Source organism: Schistocerca piceifrons, chromosome 2, assembly GCF_021461385.2.
Source record: "Schistocerca piceifrons isolate TAMUIC-IGC-003096 chromosome 2, iqSchPice1.1, whole genome shotgun sequence".
In the NCBI taxonomy this organism is placed as follows: domain Eukaryota; kingdom Metazoa; phylum Arthropoda; class Insecta; order Orthoptera; family Acrididae; genus Schistocerca; species Schistocerca piceifrons.
Genome location: NC_060139.1, coordinates 727,987,355 through 728,007,506, shown reverse-complemented (window position 1 = coordinate 728,007,506; position 20,152 = coordinate 727,987,355). Strand labels below are relative to the sequence as shown.

General features: G+C 42.9%; 1 protein-coding gene across 1 annotated transcript in view; it reads right to left on the bottom strand.

Annotated features, from left to right (window-relative positions):
• The window catches only part of LOC124775800 (adenylate cyclase type 3), a 458,110-nt gene that overhangs the window by 182,332 nt on the left and 255,626 nt on the right, over positions 1-20,152 (bottom strand). The window contains exons 9-10 of the mRNA XM_047250630.1: positions 7,655-7,683; positions 2,620-2,732 (exon numbers count right to left, since the gene is read on the bottom strand). Coding sequence (XP_047106586.1) covers positions 2,620-2,732; positions 7,655-7,683 — 142 coding nt within the window. The remainder of the gene's footprint in view (positions 1-2,619; positions 2,733-7,654; positions 7,684-20,152) is intronic.

The following is a 20,152-nucleotide window of genomic DNA, read 5'->3' as shown; positions in this document are numbered from 1 at the left end:
GCAAACCGTTGAGAAAAAAAAAGAAGCACGTTTTAATTTCCATATGAGAGGGTAACATTTATTATTTGCGTACCATGTTCATGCTATAGGTTACAAACGTTTCTCAATGTGACGACCATCTGCATCCACGACAGCCTGGAATCGCACTAAAGATTTCATTTCAAAACCGTTCGCAGCACTTTTCGTGCGGTGGAACAAGGGATGTTCAGCTTACGTGACACAGCTCGAGCACTGCTTGAAGATCGCACACTGCGTCCAACATCCTCAGCTATGGCAACAGTAGCCTGTTCGACAATTTGTTGCACAGTTGGTCGTCAGTCTCTCCCACTAACGCCGCGCGAAGTGGTTGCGAGGTTTGAGGCGCCATGTCACGGATTTTTCTCCCACAAGCAATTTCGAAGTTACCAGTTAATTCCAATTTCCGAATAATGTTCTTCAACCCCGGATTAGAATAGAATCTCTCCCTTTTCCTTTAATGCCCCGATACTAGCGAAGAGCAGCGGCACTGTTGCTGTTGTTTTGATAAAACAGCAATACGAGCAAAGTCCTGTTCACCTTTCCAGAACCATGTCGACTGTCTGCAATTGCAATGCACACTGATGTTTGTGTTTCAGCCCTAAGTCGCCGTATCAGTACCAGCGCCCGTCAGCAAATCATGACACTAACACTACTTACAACGCAAATTCTACCGCGTACAGTCTGAACATCATTCCTATATATCTGAGCATCCATAAAGTAAATTGTTTTCCGTATAAATTTGTACGTCGTATTAATTAAAAGATCATCATTCTACGCACATTATCTTAGTGGACACTAGAATAGGTTATTTTCCATCAATAAATGACTTAAATGTTATCGGAAATAAGTCGCAGTATGTCTGCCTGAATTCGGTGCCTTACCATTAATGTCAATCCCCCTATTGTCTGAGCTACTCAGGTACGACACTCTGTGTTCTGCCAGTAGCTCTCTCATACTGCAGAGTGGAAGGTTCTTTGTAAAACAACCCATAGACTTTAGCGAAGCCTTTTTCTGCTATAACTACATTTGCATGGATATTCTCCAAACCACTGTCTCACGTTCGGTGGAGAATACATACCAATATTAGCCACATCCTATCATATTATGTTCGCGAGAAAAACTTGAACACTGGCATCAATACAAGTTCTAATCTCAGCTAACCTATTCTCATGAGCCTTACGTGACATATACGGTGGAAACAGAAATGTTGCACGCTGTTTCTCGAACTCCCTTTCTCTGAAATTAGCCAACAGGCTTATGCAAGAACTTTGTTGCCTTTCTCCCAAAAATTCCCATTTAATTTTTCGGAGCTTCTCTGTTAAATTTTCGAATGGACTGTGCTGAGCTATTACGATAGTTGCAGCACGACACAAAATTTATTCGATTTCTAGTGTCTAGTTGATAAGAGTTCCAAACACCGCAATAAAAGTTGAGAATCGAATGCAACTTGTCTTTTTTTTTTTAATTATCTTTTTCTACAAGCGCTCCGTTATTTTTCAGCATTCTCACAAAAAATTTTAGTATACCATTCCCCAACCATTTCTTTTCGTAATGCTGATTTTGTGCAAGAGAGTTTCTGTGAAGTTTGAAAATTAAAAAAGGGGCACTAACAGATTTGAACGATGAAAGAGGAACGAGATTCCCACTTTTACACCTCGGGTAGAAAGAACAAAAGGCAGAGAGTACGGATCACAGTCCCTATACAGTACACGGTTTTAATCTGCCTGGATGTTTCATAACAGCGGATACGCCGCTACAGAGTGACAAATTATTTGGCTATATTCGAACATAGACTAGGATAAGCGGCACCCAGGTTCTTCGGCACGATCCTGTTAAGTATATTTTGCAACCAAAGAAAGTGCTTTGTAGGTCACTTTAAATTACTATGAGAAGCTCTGCTGTCTTATTCCTGCCAGAAGTCCAACTGCGTCGAAACAGAAGATGTAACAGTCAACCCCCACTGCAAGGAACAATGACTTTGCCATTCTTCTAGGTGAAACGAATTTTTCGTGTAAATAAGACAATTAAAATGCTGCGTGAGACGATAAGTGGCGCCAGTGATCTGTCAAGTTTTCCTGGCGTCATTAATTGATGGTGTGGTTTCCCATCTCCAGTGGCTGAAAATGCGAAGGCACACTATTAAACAGCACCAGTGCTTGGGACAAGGTAAGAAATAGATGTAAACAGACAACAAATTAACTACTGATGATGATATAAAGTAAAACTAAACTAATTTAAACAAACTAATAATTTATGAAAACTGTGAAAGTTGTCATAAACTAGACATTATCTTTGATAACTGTATTGCTACTCGAGAGTGAAACATTAAATGTTTGATGCTTTTATTATATTCTACTTCTTAATATAGAAGAAGGATCTAACGAATGACAATTTATATCACAATGTGTTACATGGTACATGAAATACTTTTCATGACTCACCCCGTTTATTGATAATTAGACAAAAATTAAAGAAATTCTCTGATTTAGTGATACAGATGAAAATTAACCACGATATGAAACGTGTCGGTATTTCCGGCTCCCATTCTGAGTGTACGAAATGGTTCCATGCCTTCGGCTGTGGTGTGTGGTGGATGCCTACCTCTGGCCGTCCCTGTTCACCAGCTCCTCGCGTAGCCGCTTCTTGAAACTCTCCGAGTCCTCTCTCCCTCGCCCGTTTCCCAGCACGTGGTTCTCCTCCACAGGACTGGCACACTGCGGACAAAACACATATCAGAGCCATGTTTAATACAAGTCTGTTCGGTAACAGTGGGAATAATGTGAGCAAAATTGCGGTTGCACTATCAATAATACAAATTTAAAAACTATCGATTGAACTAAATACCTGAGGATTGCAATTACACACAACTTATAATGGGAACCATCACGTTGAAAATGTTGTTGGAAAAGCCGACTAAAGACTGAATTTTATTGGCAGAACATTTGTAAGGAGCAACAAATCTACTACAGAGACTGACTACACTAGCTTCTACATCCCCTGTTAGAGTACAGAGATGGGGTGGCAGTCACTAAACCATAGGTGTTTTTGTTTGCGGAGAGCTTTTCACAAAATTTCAAGTACCATTCGTTTCTTCCAAACGCCAAAATATTTTGTTGAGTCTCAGGATTCAGGGAAAAGTGATCATGGTAATAAAATAAGAGAAATCAAAGCTTGCATGTGAATATTTAGGTATCCATTTTCCCACAAGCTATGCGAGAGTGGAATGGTCGAGAAATAGTCTAAAATTGTTTCTGTGAATACTCTGTGAAGTACTTCATCGTGGATTACCGGGTACTGATGTAGCTGTAGATGTAGAAAAGGAAAATAACAACTGAATGGCAAGAATTTCAAGTGAAATAATACACCGGACAAAGCGCTAATGACGATAAAACGCTAATATCGAGTAACATCGCCTCTAGCATTCATAAAGGCCTCACTTCGGGGAGGGAGAGAGACCACAAGTTTCTTCAGGTAAAACACGTCCAGAAGAAACTCCACATTCGTCATTAGATCCCGTAGAGCTACCAAATTGCAGGCCAATTAAGTGCTATGTTTCATGTGGCATCACAAATAGCCTCAGATATTTTTCTATGGGATTCAGATAGTAGCGATTTAGCGGGACAGTCGAGGACCAATAGGGTGCCTGAGTGTTGGTCATACCAGGACGCGTGCGTGCAGCGCCCTGTAAAGACAGCAGAGTCCACAGCATATTCACCGTGAAGAAGTAGAAGAAACGGCAACTCCTGGTCACCGTGAGTTAGTTACTTAGTATCATGTTCCTTGCCTAACTTCTCGATAAATTGTAATGACGTGGAACGAGCCATTTTACCTCCACGTAACAAATTAATTTGTAAATACAGTCACATGATGACCAATTTTTTAATGTACACATGTGAGTTAGTAATTCCTACCCACCTCTTTTAAGAATTACATTAATATAAATTCTTCTACGCATTATAAGGAATTGTCAAGGAGAAACGATTTTAGTCAGTTATCAAATTTTAATTTGCTGTCTGTCAGACATTTGATATCACTGGGCAAAGCAATTCACGTTTTAGTTCTAAAGACCTTAACATGGAGCGATGAATGCAATTTTGTCTTCCAGTACTGTAAATTGTATACGTTATTTTTCCTTTTGAACTACAGTGGATTATTACCAAAAATCATGACGGTATAAATATACTGTGAAGCAGCAGCCAAAATGCCCAACTCCTTAAACAGATGCTGACATGATACGAAACGAGTGTGCACCACTTACGGCACATTTTTGAGCAATGAAGACTCCCTTTCTGAATTACGAAGTACCGCACAACACTATTTCATATTACATTATTGAATGAAAATATGCAATATACACTCCTGGAAATTGAAATAAGAACACCGTGAATTCATTGTCCCAGGAAGGGGAAACTTTATTGACACATTCCTGGGGTCAGATACATCACATGATCACACTGACAGAACCACAGGCACATAGACACAGGCAACAGAGCATGCACAATGTCGGCACTAGTACAGTGTATATCCACCTTTCGCAGCAATGCAGGCTGCTATTCTCCCATGGAGACGATGTTAGAGATGCTGGATGTAGTCCTGTGGAACGGCTTGCCATGCCATTTCCACCTGGCGCCTCAGTTGGACCAGCGTTCGTGCTGGACGTGCAGACCGCGTGAGACGACGCTTCATCCAGTCCCAAACATGCTCAATGGGGGACAGATCCGGAGATCTTGCTGGCCAGGGTAGTTGACTTACACCTTCTAGAGCACGTTGGGTGGCACGGGATACATGGGGACGTGCATTGTCCTGTTGGAACAGCAAGTTCCCTTGCCGGTCTAGGAATGGTAGAACGATGGGTTCGATGACGGTTTGGATGTACCGTGCACTATTCAGTGTCCCCTCGACGATCACCAGTGGTGTACGGCCAGTGTAGGAGATCGCTCCCCACACCATGATGCCGGGTGTTGGCTCTGTGTGCCACGGTCGTATGCAGTCCTGATTGTGGCGCTCACCTGCACGGCGCCAAACACGCATACGACCATCATTGGCACCAAGGCAGAAACGACTCTCACCGCTGAAGACGATACGTCTCCATTCGTCCCTCCATTCACGCCTGTCGCGACACCACTGGAGGCGTGCTGCACGATGTTGGGGCGTGAGCGGAAGACGGCCTAACGGTGTGCGGGACCGTAGCCCAGCTTCATGGAGACGGTTGCGAATGGTCCTCGCCGATACCCCAGGAGCAACAGTGTCCCTAATTTGCTAGGAAGTGGCGGTGCGGTCCCCTACGGCACTGCGTAGGATCCTACGGTCTTGGCGTGCATCCGTGCGTCGCTGCGGTCCGGTCCCAGGTCGACAGGCACGTGCACCTTCCGCCGACCACTGGCGACAACATCGATGTACTGTGGAGACCTCACGCCCCACGTGTTGAGCAATTCGGCGGTACGTCCACCCGGCCTCCCGCATGCCCACTATACGCCCTCGCTCAAAGTCCGTCAACTGCACATACGGTTCACGTCCACGCTGTCGCGGCATGCTACCAGTGTTAAAGACTGCGATGGAGCTCCGTATGCCACGGCAAACTGGCTGACACTGACGGCGGCGGTGCACAAATGCTGCGCAGCTAGCGCCATTCGACGGCCAACACCGCGGTTCCTGGTGTGTTCGCTGTGCCGTGCGTGTGATCATTGCTTGTACAGCCCTCTCGCAGTGTCCGGAGCAAGTATGGTGGGTCTGACACACCGGTGTCAATGTGTTCTTTTTTCCATTTCCAGGAGTGTATGTCAACTTACTGATTTGTCTCTTCCCAAGATGTTCAGGGATTGTAGGTGCAAATGTGGCTGAACTAAGTTGTTTTAGGAGTTCCAAAATGCACTTTTTCCAGTTTAAGTTCTCATCAATATGTTGTTGTTGTTGTGGTCTTCAGTCCAAAGAGTTTTTTGGTGCAGTTCTTCATGCTACTTTACCGTGTGTAAGCCTCTTCAGCTCCGAGTAACTACTGTATCCTATATCCCTCTGAATCTGCTTACAGTATTCATCTCTTAGTCTTCTTCTATGTTTTTACCTCCTGCAATTCCCTCCAGTACAACGTTGGTGATCCTTTGGTGTCTCAGAATGTGTCTTATCAACCGATCACTACTTTTGGTCAAATTGTGCTACCAATTTCTTGTCTCCCCAATTCTGTTCATCACTTTGTGATTAGTTAAGTGATCTACCCATGTCATATTCAACATTCTTCTGTAGCATCACTTTTCCAAAGCTTCTGTTCTCTTTTGCTCTAAACTGATTATCGTAAATATCACTTATATACATGGCTGTAGTCCAGACAAATACTTCCAGAAAAGTCTTCCTAACATTTAATTCTATATTCGATGTTAACAAATTTCTCTTCTTCAGAAATGCTTTTCTTGCCATTGCCAATCTACGTTTTATATCTTTGCTGCCCAGATAACAGAATTCATCTACTACTTCAAGTGTCTCGTTTCCTAATCTGATTCCCTTAGCATCACTTAATTTAATTCGAATATATACCATTATTCTTGTTTCGCTTTAGCTGATGTTTATCTTATGTCCATCTTTCAAGACGCTGTACATTTCATTCCACGCCTTTTCCGTGTCCTTTACTGCCTGTATCTGACAGAACTACAATGTCACTGAAAAACCTCATAGTTTTTATTTCCTTTACCAGCACTTTAATTCCAACTCCAAATTTTTCATTTGTTTCCTTTAGTGCTTGTTCAGTTAAAGATTGAGTAACATCGGGGGTAGGTTACAAACCTGTCTCACTCCCTTCTCAACCACTGCTTCCCTTTCATGCCTGTCCACTCTTACTATTGTCATCTGATTTCTGTACAATTTGTAACGGACCTTTCGCTCACTGTATTCCAGTTAACATTGTCAAAAGCTTTTTCTAACTCTACAAGTATTACAAATGTAGGTTTAACCTATCTTCTAAGGTAAGTCGTAAGGTCAGTATGGCCTCGCATGTCCCTACATTTCTACGGAATCCAAACTGAGCTTCCCCGAGATCGGCTTCTATCAGTTTTTCCATTCTACTGTAAAGAATTCATGTCAGTATTTTGCAAACGTGATTTATTAGACTGATAATTCGGTAATTTTCACACCTGTCACCACCTGGTTTACTTAGAACTGGGATTATTACATTCTTCTTAAAGTCTGAGTGTATTTAGCCTATCTCATACATGTTGCACACCCGATGGGAGAGTTTTGTTATGGCTGGCAGGAGTTCTGACGGAACACTGTCTGCTCCCAGGGCCTTGGTTCAAATTAAATCTTTCAGGACTCTTCAAATTCTTCTCGCAGTATCGTATTTCCCATCTCACCTTCATCAACGTCCACTTCCCTTTCTATAACGCTGCCTTCAAGTTTATCTCCCTTGTACGGTCCCTCTACATACTCGTTCCACCTTTCACCTTCCCCTTCTTTGCTTGGAGTGGTTACTCATCTGAGCTCTCGAAATTCATACAGCTGCTTCTCTCTTCACCAAAGTCCTCTTTAATTTTCCTGTAGGCGGTATCTATCTTTCCCCAAATAAAATATGTTTCTAAATCCTTACATTTGTCCTCTAGCCATTCCTGCTTAACCATTTTTCACTTTCTGTCAATCTGACTTTCTAAGCGTTTGTATCCTTTTCGCCTCCTTTATTTGCTGCATTTTTATATTTTCTTCTTTCATCAATTAAATTAGTATGTACACTTAAATATTTTGAAGTTTCCACCCCTTTATTTCCTCGTCATATATTACGTGTATCATTGGTGTGCCGTATTTTAGTGACTATAAAGGCTACGGGCTATAAGACGCACCTTAATTTGTAAGCACTAATTTTAAAAAAAATATCTGAAAATCGTTATCTGAACTTTCTTCTTCTTATTCCGCCTCTTCGTCATCATCATTGTCCTCTTCATATATAAGACGGCCTTCACTGCCATCGAGAATGTTACTTACGCCGCAATTCTTGAAAGATTTGACAATAATGTCTTCTCTCACACTAGACCACGACTGTTGTATCCACTAACACACTTGTTTGATTGTAGGTCGATTTAAAGCTCCCTTCGGCGTGAATTCACGTTGGGTTTCATACTCATCCATTTGTTCATTCCTCTCTCACACACACTTTAAATGGTTTATTTATCGAGACGTCAAGATGTTGCAATCGTGAAGTAAATCCTCCCGGAATAACAGCAAGCTATGTACTTCCCTGTCTCAATTTCTCTTTCACAGAATTTTTCAAGTGACTACTAAATTGATCAAGCACAAGAAGAGAACTCTTCTTGAATAAAGCACCTCTCCTTCTCCTCCACCCTCTGTTAATTCATAATTTCATGCCAGCCTCGTCCATCTAACCCTTGTCATGTACGTGAACAACAAAAGCTGGCGGTATTTCAGAAGGTTTTAACATCGGTTTGCTCTTGGAAATGATCACTGAATTAAGTTTAGTACCGTCTTTTCTAAGATATTTTGGTTTTGGTTCGCATGCAAAGTCCATGACGCACCTACCAATTCCACCCTTAGAATCTGTTAACTTCCACTATAGTGCTAGCTTACCATCATGTATCAGAATCATTTTTGTATTAATTCCAATGTTATTTTTACGGTGTCCTTGACTCCATTTCAGTACGTCATCTTCTAGTTTTGGCCATTCTGCTTTCAGTCCTCTATTTGCACATTTAGTCTTCCTCATTGTTCTTTCAGTTCTTCTTTACTAGTCCGCCAGTTGCGAATGGTTTTGTCTCTTGGTGGGGGGGCGAAATGCTGCTCGACTCATCTGTTTCCACGTTCTTCTGCATATGCTATTACTTTCAATTTATAGTTCGCATCATATGAATACCTTTTCTTGTCATTACGAAACTAGCTACTAGCAAAAATATTGTAATGTTACCGACAACACAAATCACTTTCTCGTTCACTGGCATTGTAGACTGCAATTACTCACCATATGCTAGACAGAGTTCTGGGTTTGTTACGGCGGGGTGAGAGGGAGACAGTTTTGGCAAGCTTGTGAATCCTCGCAACTGATGTCCGTCGCATCGGAGCACTGCTGCTGCCAATTGGATCCAATGTTGCCAGGCAGAGATATATGGCAAATGGTTCAAATGGCTCTGAGCACTATTGGACTTAACATCTATGGTCATCAGTCCCCTAGAACTTAGAACTACTTAAACCTAACTAACCTAAGGACAGCAAACGACACCCAGCCATCACGAGGCAGAGAAAATCCCTGACCCCGCCGGGAATCGAACCCGGGAACCCGGGCGTGGGAAGCGAGAAGGCTACCGCACGACCACGAGATGCGGGCAGAGATATATATGGCCATTTTTAAGACTGGTGGGAATTTTAAATCAAACACTAGACATTTTTATATTAATTTCGAGTTTAAGACGCACTTCAATTTTGGAGGCAATTTTTCAAAGAAAATACCCAAAATACGGTAGTGCCTCTAGATATAAGGAATTACGTGGTTGTGTCATTTTAATATTGAGTGTGAGACCATTCGCAAAAAACCAGTCAATATACTATTAAGAGCTTTGTTTAACATTTCGTCTGTGGTTGTATGTATGGTTATATTGATTCAATTCTAATGTAATCCACAAAAGTAAATAATTCTGCTTATTTTACATTAGAAGGAAGACCGTTTACGTATATGCCGAGCAATAGCAGACATAAGATGGTGCTTTGGAAAAACTCTTACGTGATTTTTCCTCAAACAGAAGAATCTACATCTCTACTCAAGCCATCCACCCTCACCACCCAGCCGGCCGGCGTGGCCGTGCGGTTCTAGGCGCTGCAGTCTGGAACCGAGCGACCGCTACGGTCGCAGGTTCGAATCCTGCCTCGGGCATGGATGTGTGTGATGTCCTTAGGTTAGTGGGGTTTAATTAATTCGAAGTTCTAGGCGACTGATGACCTCAGAAGTTAAGTCGCATAGTGCTCAGAGCCAAATTTTTTGAGCGGATATTTATGGTCTCGAAGCGGTTCTCCAACGGGCCTGCTGGACACTCGCATTCGGCCTTTCACCCGTGAACTATTTTGTCATGAATTATTCCTATGGTTCTGCCCCACAGGGCGCCTTTCTCGTGAATCCCGCAGCCTCTACCGATCCTTCCTCCGCACTAGTGAATCACGGTAGCTCAGCGTGTTCGGTCAGAGAGTTAGCTGCTCTCTGCAATTAAAATTAAAAAAAAGCTGAGTGAACGAATCGATGATGAACTTTAACAGGTATCATGGGACGTCCGCCCCGAACATTTCCAACAAACAATTACGATCAAAATGAGATCAGAAAAAAAAAGAGTGCACAGCGCGCCGGCTTGTCATGCCTGGGGGCTCGGGTTCGATTTCCGGCTGGGTTGATTTTCCCCGCTCAGGGAGTGGGTGTTTGTGTCGTCTTCATGATCATCATTTCATCCTCATCGACGCCCAAGTCGTCGAAGTGGCGTCACCTCAAAAGACTTGCACCAGACGATCAGATCTCCCCACCGGGAGGCCCTCGCGACACGACATTTCATTTCAGTTAGAGAAATAAACATCCCGATTCATGTTCACCGTAATATGAATGATTGTACCCAAGTCATGCTGCGAAAAACACCTTAGAAACATCACAGAACCACCACGAGCCTTAACCATGCTGTTCACACACTGCAGCTCTCATTAGGCGATCGGTGGACTCGACACCTTGCGTCATTTGAAAAGCAGCACTTGCTGGACTACACTACACGCCTCCAGCCAACTACCGTCGAGATTCTCTACTGTTTAAACCTCTAGCGACATGCAACTTTTTGTGCCTCTGTGAGCAGATGTTCCCGAGTTTAGACAGATTGAACAATTTATCTAGAAGCTACATTCAATGCGTGGTCAAGGGCACGTGGAAGCACGATAGCTTCATTCTGCCGTTCTGTCAGGCTTCCAGGTCGACCTATTTTTTCACGCTGGTTCCATGCAAGCGGTTGGCATACACATCAGTTCACTGCCATTAATGACATCAGCGGTGGTGTATCACACGTCCACCTGTTAACAGTTCTATGCCGTCTACAGCACTCTTTTGAGATGCCGACTGTATAATTTCCCCTGCGGGCTTACGAATATGTCTCGAATGAAAAACAGCCCACAGTTGCACTAAAGTCTGTTTATTTTGAACCTTGTCCATGGTTTCTGCTATAATAATATAGCCTTCTTCAGAAGTCATACACACTAATAAATGAAAAATGCCTTAGCCCAGAAGCTACGTCAAGACCAGTAAAATAACTTCAACAGACCTAAGCCTGTTTCGAACAGAAGTAAAATTACATATGGCAACGTATGTCCTGCGCCACTACCTCTGTTATACTGGGCAAAATTTTGACGACCGTGCGACCAGTATAACAGAGGTAGTGGCGCAGGGCATACGTTGCCATATGTAATTTTACTTCTGTTCGAAACAGGCTTAGGTCTATTGAAGTTATTTTACTGGTCTTGACGCAGCTTCTGGGCTAAGGCATTTTTCATTTATTAGTGTGTATGACTTCTGAAGAAGGCTATATTATTATCGCAGAAACCATGGACAAGGTTCAAAATTAACAGACTTTAGTGCAATTGTGCACTGTTTTTCATTCGAGACAATTTCGTAACGGTTGCTGTTGTCGTTGCCATGATGAAAATAATAACTTACGAATATGCTGCGTTACGTGATATTGCAAAATGAACAGTTTTTTATTCCACTTTACAGATAGTCTCTGAATTCAGTAAAATATCAGTATACAACCATTTTAAATTCAACATACTGAGGAAAGTGAACATGGATTATATAGAATGTTATCGCTATAAGTTCAGATATTTCTATTGATGAGAGAGGACAGTGCGCTGGACATCATTACGTCATTATTTACTTCATTTGCAGACTAACAGTTTTAGCTATTACGAGTGGCATGTTTTCAGGTTTGTTAAGACCTCAGTGTACACGAGACACAAGCAAGCCATTAATGCTCGTTTGCACTGGATAACACGCCAGGTATTGAAAAGTGGACACGTGGATGAAAAATGGAAAGTTTTGTGGACTTAGACTTTGACGGCCAAGTGATACCATTCCAGCTCGATACCGGAGCTGCAGTTTCATTGCTCAATCACGACACGTACAAACAACTGGGGCGAGTCCACTCTCGTATCACGAGACCTGCCTTGGTGGTGGCGCTAGGTCTGCGATCACAGTGGCGACACGCGGGTCCGACATGTACTACGTGGACCGCGGCCGATTTAAACTACCACCTAGCAAGTGTGGTGTCTGGCGGTGACACCACAGAAAGTCTATGCTAATAGGCGTCGACAAATATGCTGCGCAGTTACCTCCGTGCAGTAAGCATCAGATAGTAAGACGCAGAGAAAAAACAACTAACTCGCTGAAGTGGGTACATACATTACTTGGCAGCTGCTAAGGAACGTAGAAATTGTTGGGCAGAAATAATGACAGGCAATGATGTACGACACTTAATTCAGTGCATACGTAATAGAGATGGAGTGCTATATTTGAAACGAAAAATTATAGAGATTTCACCACATGAGAAAGCAAGACAACATACATAAATAGCGTTCGTATTTAACACAGGTCAGACACTCAAAATAAAGGCCGGTGTACGCCTCTCAGTAAGGAATGTGCCCTACTGGGGAACTTAATGCACATTTTGTACCTATCATTCATGCTCGTTATCAAACTATTGATGAATTATTGGGGAATATTGCCCAACTCCTCTCTCATGTCGATTTGCAGTTCATGCACAGTTCAGGGAGAGGGTGTACGTTGAGAAACACGTCTACCAAGATCGTCCCAGACATGCTCTAAATGGTTTATGACTTCATATCCGAGGAGCACGCAGGCCATTCCATACATTCAAATAAATTCACTTTCCAGTGTGTCCGATGCCTCAGCGGTTCTGCAGGGCCCGGCATTGTCATCCACTTACAGAGAGTCGGAACCACCGTTCCCGTGAACAGACGAACATGATTCAGAACAATCTACCCGCAATATCGTTGTGCTATAACGGTACCTCGCGCACAGATATGTAGTGGTGTTCGGCCATTGCGCATAATACCAGGCCACAGCGTGATGCGAAGGCCATACCGATGACGCTCGTGAACATTGTGTGGTGTACAACATGTTCCCCTCTCTCTTCACATTAACTAGTGGCCTGATTCAGCTGGCACACTGGAGCAGGATTCGTCGGAGAACATCTCTCTTGACTGCATTCTCCTTACACCAACGAATTGTTTCTCAACGATGGCGTGGTTGAAGTGGGGCTTCCGAGCATACAAATCTGCTTGATTTAATCTCCCCGGAATTGTTCTGGCAGAGATAAGTGCACCGGTAACGGTTGCAATGTCTGCAGCGATCTGCCAGGAGGGAGATGTCTACTCCTTTTCGCCGCTAGGGCTACGTATCGATCCCCTTGCGGTGTTCTGATCCGTGAACGGCTACCGACATGCTTTCACATAGCATTTACATCTTCATCGACCTTTTTGAATCGCGACATAACACTTTTGGACACACTCTTTACTGTGGCCACATTAGTGACCCTTTGACCGGCTTCCAGCCGTCCGATTGAGTGCTTACGCTTCACGTTCGTAAGCACTGAAATGACTTTTGCAGAGAGGTTGCCGTACCACACGGAATGTCGCGCTAGTCGGTTCCACAAAAACATCCGTCAAACACCATAGCACATGAACTGTCGAATGCATACAGAGCGTTCGTTCACAGGCTTCGCTGCAATTAACACGTCTCGCCCTCTACATTTTCTTTAACCGTCATTGGTTTGGTGTTCTGTAGCAATTATCGGTTGCTCAGTAGCAATTGGCGGTAGTGTTTTAGTGAGTGTCAGTTATTCCTTAGCAGCTGCCATCGGTTTACATAAAATTTCTCTATTCACCCTGGAATAACGCACAAAAAAATGGTTCAAATGGCTCTGAGCGCTATGCGACTAAACTTCTGTGGTCATCAGTGGCCTAGAACTTAGAACTAATTAAACCTAACTAACCTAAGGACATCACACACATCATGCCCGAGGCAGGATTCGAACCTGCGACCGTAGCAGTCGCGCGGTTCCGGACTCCGCGCCTAGAACAATAACGTACAAATTTACTTGTTTTTGGATGTATAATGAGTACAATTCCGTAACTTACGGCTCCGGCCAATGTTAAATTTTGTTTTACATTAACAGTCCAGCTTACCGACCTCGTCCGTGTATTCTACTTCACTTTTCTTAGACTTACATCTACCGCTCTGTCATCACACCAGGCGATATCCCTAACAGCTCATATCCCCGGAAAAGTAGCGCTTTTTCAGATCACGTTCATTGCTGCCAAGACGCTGTGTAAAGCTTATTAAAAATCTTGCTATCCAGCTGGACTTCAAGGAGTTTATAACATTTTGTTTCATGTAGCGTGCGATCAGTAATATCTATTAAAAATATCAGCAGATTATTTCTCTTGTTTGAAATAGTGTAATATATTTGCTGTGAACCAGCTTAAGGCCTGTTTAGCTGTCATCGAGGTTGTGTGTGATGTTAAGTTTGACCCGTTATTGTTATTTCTGTGTTGTCGACAAACATTGCAGTTTTTGACCGAACCGTCTATGTTATTGGGACGTAACGTATGTAGGTTACAACAGGAGCGAACATTTAGGGTCTCGAAGTGGTTCACGGGTGAACGGCTGGACATCATTCTCCAATGGGCCTGCTAGACACTCGCATTCGGCCGTTCTGTCGTGAAATATTTCGTCATGAATTATTCCTGTGGTGCAGTTCGTCACTTGTAGCGTTACTTGCTTTTATAAAGATGAGTCTCCGAAACTCAAAATAATAAGAAAGCAGTTAACAAGTTATGGTGTCAAAAATGAATCAGCATTCCATTGCGGTTCCAGACTGCAGCGCCTTTAACCGCACGGCCACTTCGGCCGGCTATCTGCAGTCTTTGTTAGATACTCCTTGTAAGAGAGAGTCCTGTCAAATGTAGTTCCTATGTATTTGGGGTAGTTGTTATGGCTAAGGTATTTCCCTTCAAAGATGACATTAAGCTCTCTTCTTGCTGAATGGTTGCAAAGGTGGAAGCATGATACTTCAGTCTTAGTTGGATTCGACTGCAGTCTCCATTTGCGGAAATAGCCACTCAGCAGCTTCAAATCGGAACACAAGGTGTTCAAAACAGTGTGTGAGCTAAGCCTTGAAATGGCTCTAAGCACTATGGGAGTTAACATCTCAGGTCATCAGTCCCCTAGACTTAGAACTACTTAAACCTAACTAACCTAAGGACATCACACACATCCATGTCCGAGGCAGGATTCGAACCTGCGACCGTAGCAGTCACGCGCGGTTCCGGAATGAAGCGTATAGAACCGCTCGGCCACACAAGGTGTCTTCAGTAGCTTCGAATGATTCATATTGCGCAGCTGTAGCCCAATCGTCCACATAGCCAAACTTCCTAGAATGTGTGTCTGAGTTGTCAGAAGTATAAAGATTGAAGAACAATGGAACAAGGACTGAGCCTTGTGGTAGCCCATTGTTGAGAATTTTGATAGAGTTCGTTTGTTCTCCAGTAATCACTTGAAAAGCTGTCCCGGCAAGCATGTTATCGACGAGTCTGATGATATTGCTGCATAGGATTATTTGTATGAGTTTGTACAGAAGGCCTTGTCTCCAGACAGTGTCATAGGCTGCGCTCAGGTCTATGAATGCAAGTGATATTTTTTGCTTTTTCTGGTAGCCTGCCTCTATATGTGTTGTCAGGGTAAGTACTTGATCGGTACAGCATCTATTAGGTCGAAATCCTGATTGTTCGTCTGGAACTGATCCCAGAATTTTTGGGCTCAGTCTGTCATACAGGAGACACTCGAGCAGCTTGTACATGACGCTGAGCAATGCGATTGGCCTATAGCTCTTCGACTGATCGCTAGGTTTTCCTGGGTTGAGCAGTACAATGATCTTTGAGTTCTTCATTTTCTGTGGTATGTTCCCTTTTGCCATTATACTTGAGTAAAACTCTGCAAGTCTTTTTTTGGCATAATCCCCACAGTGAAGAAGGAATTATGGGTGTATTCCATCCAAACCAGGTGCCTTTCCCGCCTTGACACTCTTCAGCGCTTCTCTGACTTCACTGGGGAAAATTTCGAGGAATATTGGTCCAAAGATGTGCTGGTTTTTTTTTTGTTTTTTTTTTAAGAACACTAAGTTCTCGGTGATTATTCTTGTATGTTTCTTGTCCTTTGGCGCTCTAGAAGTTGCCTGTAGGTGAGCTGAAATATTATTTGCAGAAATATCTGTTGAGTTGTGATATAGTTTGTTAGCTCCACCTAGTTTTCGGGGGAGAGACCAGCCCTGTATACTAGATATCTTTAAATCGAGCGACTCAACGGTTCCAATCCACTCCTCTCGCCGTGCGTTGTCTAGGCTGTGCAGTAGGCCTTCTGCAATCTCAGGGTCTCCATTCTCAAGGAATCTCTTATACTTATTTTCGCACTCTTTGTCCCATCCTGGTACATATTGGCTGTTAGCGTCCGTAGCATACCATAAGCTGCATGTATCTCCCGGGTGGTGCTAAAGAACAGTCGCTTCGAGGCAGCCAAACAATCATCGATCTTGATCGCTGATCTCCTGGCTAATTGTACATCGTATATCACAGAGTTTCACGTTATTGGTAGAAATAGAGCTGGCCGCAGTTTGTTTTCTGTGTAAAGCAGAAGTTTTACTTCTTGGACCAGATCCTTTAATTTCTCATAATATTTATCCATCGTCTGTATTTCTGCTGAACATCGTGTTATTCGTGAAACTTTAATTTAAACTTCATGATTAAGGCATTGGGAATCATTTCGTTCCATACTATTCTTCATTATACGATGTAACCAAGTACTCTGGCCAAAAACCATCAATAATGGTTAGATAAACCGTTAAACATCAATTTTAAATCAGTATCACCGGAGGAATTAGGCTTAAAAGGCAATTATTTGCAACTTTATTGCTGAAAATATTCCAAAGTCGGACATCAATTATATTTAACATCAGCACTAGCAGAGAGAATCAATATACAACTCATCAAAGGTAATAGCCTAAGCATCGAATTACTTCTGCAACCTTTCTGACACTCTTTCTAACTACTCGTCTATTCCAGATCAGCTCTAGTGGCACAGGCTGATGGACACCACATTCGCAAACCTGTAGGCTGTCGGAATTTTTATGTGTGACCACTCCTCTAAATCCTGTATTATTAATGCGTTCCCATGTGGTTTTATGTCTTCCATATTTGCAATAATTTGAAACTGTATTTGCGGTTTCATATTTCCGCATTAGTATTATAAATTTTAGGTTGATATATATCTCGACATCATCAGCTGCACTACGTAGGGAAAGAATCTGCTATAAAGGCAAGAAATCATCTCTATAAACAGAAATTAACATTCTGAGATTGGTGAACTGCTTGATGATTTACGTTATCATGATCTAATGGAACATGACCAGATTATCTTTTCAGCCGCTCTCTTGCAGCAGATAAATGCAGCCACGAAGAGAAGAAACTCTGTTGAAACATAGGTAACTATAGAAGTATTAGCTGTCTTTCACAATAGTAAAAACTCTAACATTAATCGTGTCTCAGAGGTACCTGAAACACCACCGGGACGGCTCATTGCTGGCCTCATCGTCGCTAGGTTGGCGGCTCAGATACATTCAGATGCATGTCCTGCTGACATTTTTTCATATACAAAAAGCACCGCTTGATGAGAGAATGATGTTAAGTGGCGGAAATGGTTCTACTATCAACTGAAGATCGAAACATAAACCTCCCATTTTGTAGTTAGACATATACTCACTTAGAAAAACGTCTGGAATGGCGAATAAAGAACATCCTACCATCCTACGAAGCATTATTGTGAAAAGTTCTCAGCAATTTACAACACAGCTTCTCACTTTTTTGCACATAAAGGACTTCTGACTGAACCACTCCTCTTATGAAGGATACGAATGGCGATATTAGTGACAAAGATGGATGGAAGTAAGGACGAACATTTTTCGTGGCGTCACGGATTCACACGTCAGCTCCGGAATTTCAGCAGTGTGAGGAGAAGTGGCGTCTCTAGTCACGAGACATGTAACGAATGACGACGCCGCTCATATTTTCCAGCTAGCGTGTGAGGAGTACCCCCGTCAACTGCATTTTGTAATACTGAGGGAACTGCCATTTTGAAATAAGTGCTGTGTGAAATTAACTTAAGAAACTTCTTCAAACATTTTCTCAGCGTGTTTTGAAGGCACGTCATGTCTAAATCTATGAAATATGTATATTAACGCAATTTACGAAAGAGTATTAAAATCGAAAATTTGTGGCATACTGTGACCCGAATCCGGATTTCTTATTTATCGTGAGCTGCCACCTTACGCAATTATTTTTATTGAATCATCAACCTATTAACATTATCACACAATCAGTTGACGTTAATAGTAACCAAACATAAATGACTGCTCATTGTAACACAGTCTCAATTCACTCTTAAAAAATACAGGCCTGTGTTTCCCGCGCAATAAATGCAAGTATATCGACGACGATACGCATCACCGCGTTGTTGTTCTCTGTTTTTACGGCAGAGTTGTTTCCGACAGATATGCGCACCAAGGTGCATTGAGGTCTGTCACTAATCTATTTTGAAAGTAATTCTGCAGTATGATGGCTTCACTGAAGTATTTAAACGTATAGACTAGTGCAATGGTTCACAGAACATGAACCCTGAAGGGGATTAGCTAGCAGCCGACAACGCACTACAGCTGGCCACCTAACAAAATTTTCTGTCGAAAAATTCAAGTTCTGTTTTTAAAATGACGAAATATAAATATAATTTTAGCAACGACGAAACAAAATACATGCTTGTTTAGATGTTTTATCGAACGTTGAAATAATGGCTTCAATTTACAAATGAACGACCATGTGCTGGATTGTGCATGGCATAGCACAGGTATTGGCAATACCCTCAAATAGCACTCACTCACTCCGTCTTCAGGCCACGAGCGGCCTATCGGGACCATCCGACCGCCGTGTGATCGTCAGTTGAGGATGCGGATAAGAGGGGCGTGGGGTCAGCACACCGCTCTCCCGGTCGTTATGATGGTATTCTTGACTGAAGCCGCTACTATTTGGTCGAGTAGCTCCTCAATTGGCATCACGAGGCTCAATGAACCCTGAAAAATGTCAACAGCACATGGTCACCAATCCAAGTGCCAACCACGCCCGACAGCGCTTAACTTCGGTGATCTCACGTGAACCGCTGTAGCCACTGCGGTAAGGCCGTTGCCCACCCTCAAATAGACGTTGTTATATTGTTTATTATGATGAAATACTTGTATATTTTTTCCATTTGTCCAAAGCGCGAAAGCCTTATTGTGGTAACAGACTGTATACAGCGTAAGAGGTTGTTTTGGTGTGGGATCCTTACCAGGTGGGATTGACGGAGGACATCGAAAGGGTGCAAAAAAGGGCAGCTCGTTTTGTATTATCACGTAATAGGGGAGAGAGTATGACAGATATGAAACGTGAGTTGGGATGGAAGTCACTAAAGCAAAGACGTTTTTCGTCGCGGCGAGATCTATTTACGAAATTTCAGTCACCGCGGCCGGCCTTGTTTCATCGCTTGCGAAAGGTAGTGACTCCGAATCGAACACACCCTTGAAGAAGTAGGATTGAACAATATACAGACTAAAAAGAAAACGACACCAAGCCACCATACTTTTAATTATACTTCACAAGGTGAGGAAATTCTACTCGAATAATGTAGTAATTTCGAAATCGATCTGACAGGTGAAGAATCAGAAGGAATCGTGTAGAAGCGCCGCGCGTTCTAAGGGCGCCATGTCACGGTTTGCGCTGGCCCTCCCGCCGGAGGTTCGAGTCCTCCCTCGGGCATGGGTGTGTGTCTTGTTCTTACCATAAGTCAATTTAAGTAGTGTGTGAGTCTAGGGACCGATGGACTCAGCAGTTTGGTCCCTTAGCAATTCACACACATTTGAACACACATTCGTGTACAAGGACAGCAAGGGAAATATAACACAAAACAAGCTGCTAGCAGGGACGATGAAACAAACTGAAACTTCTGACAGATTAAAACTATATGCCGAACCGTGAA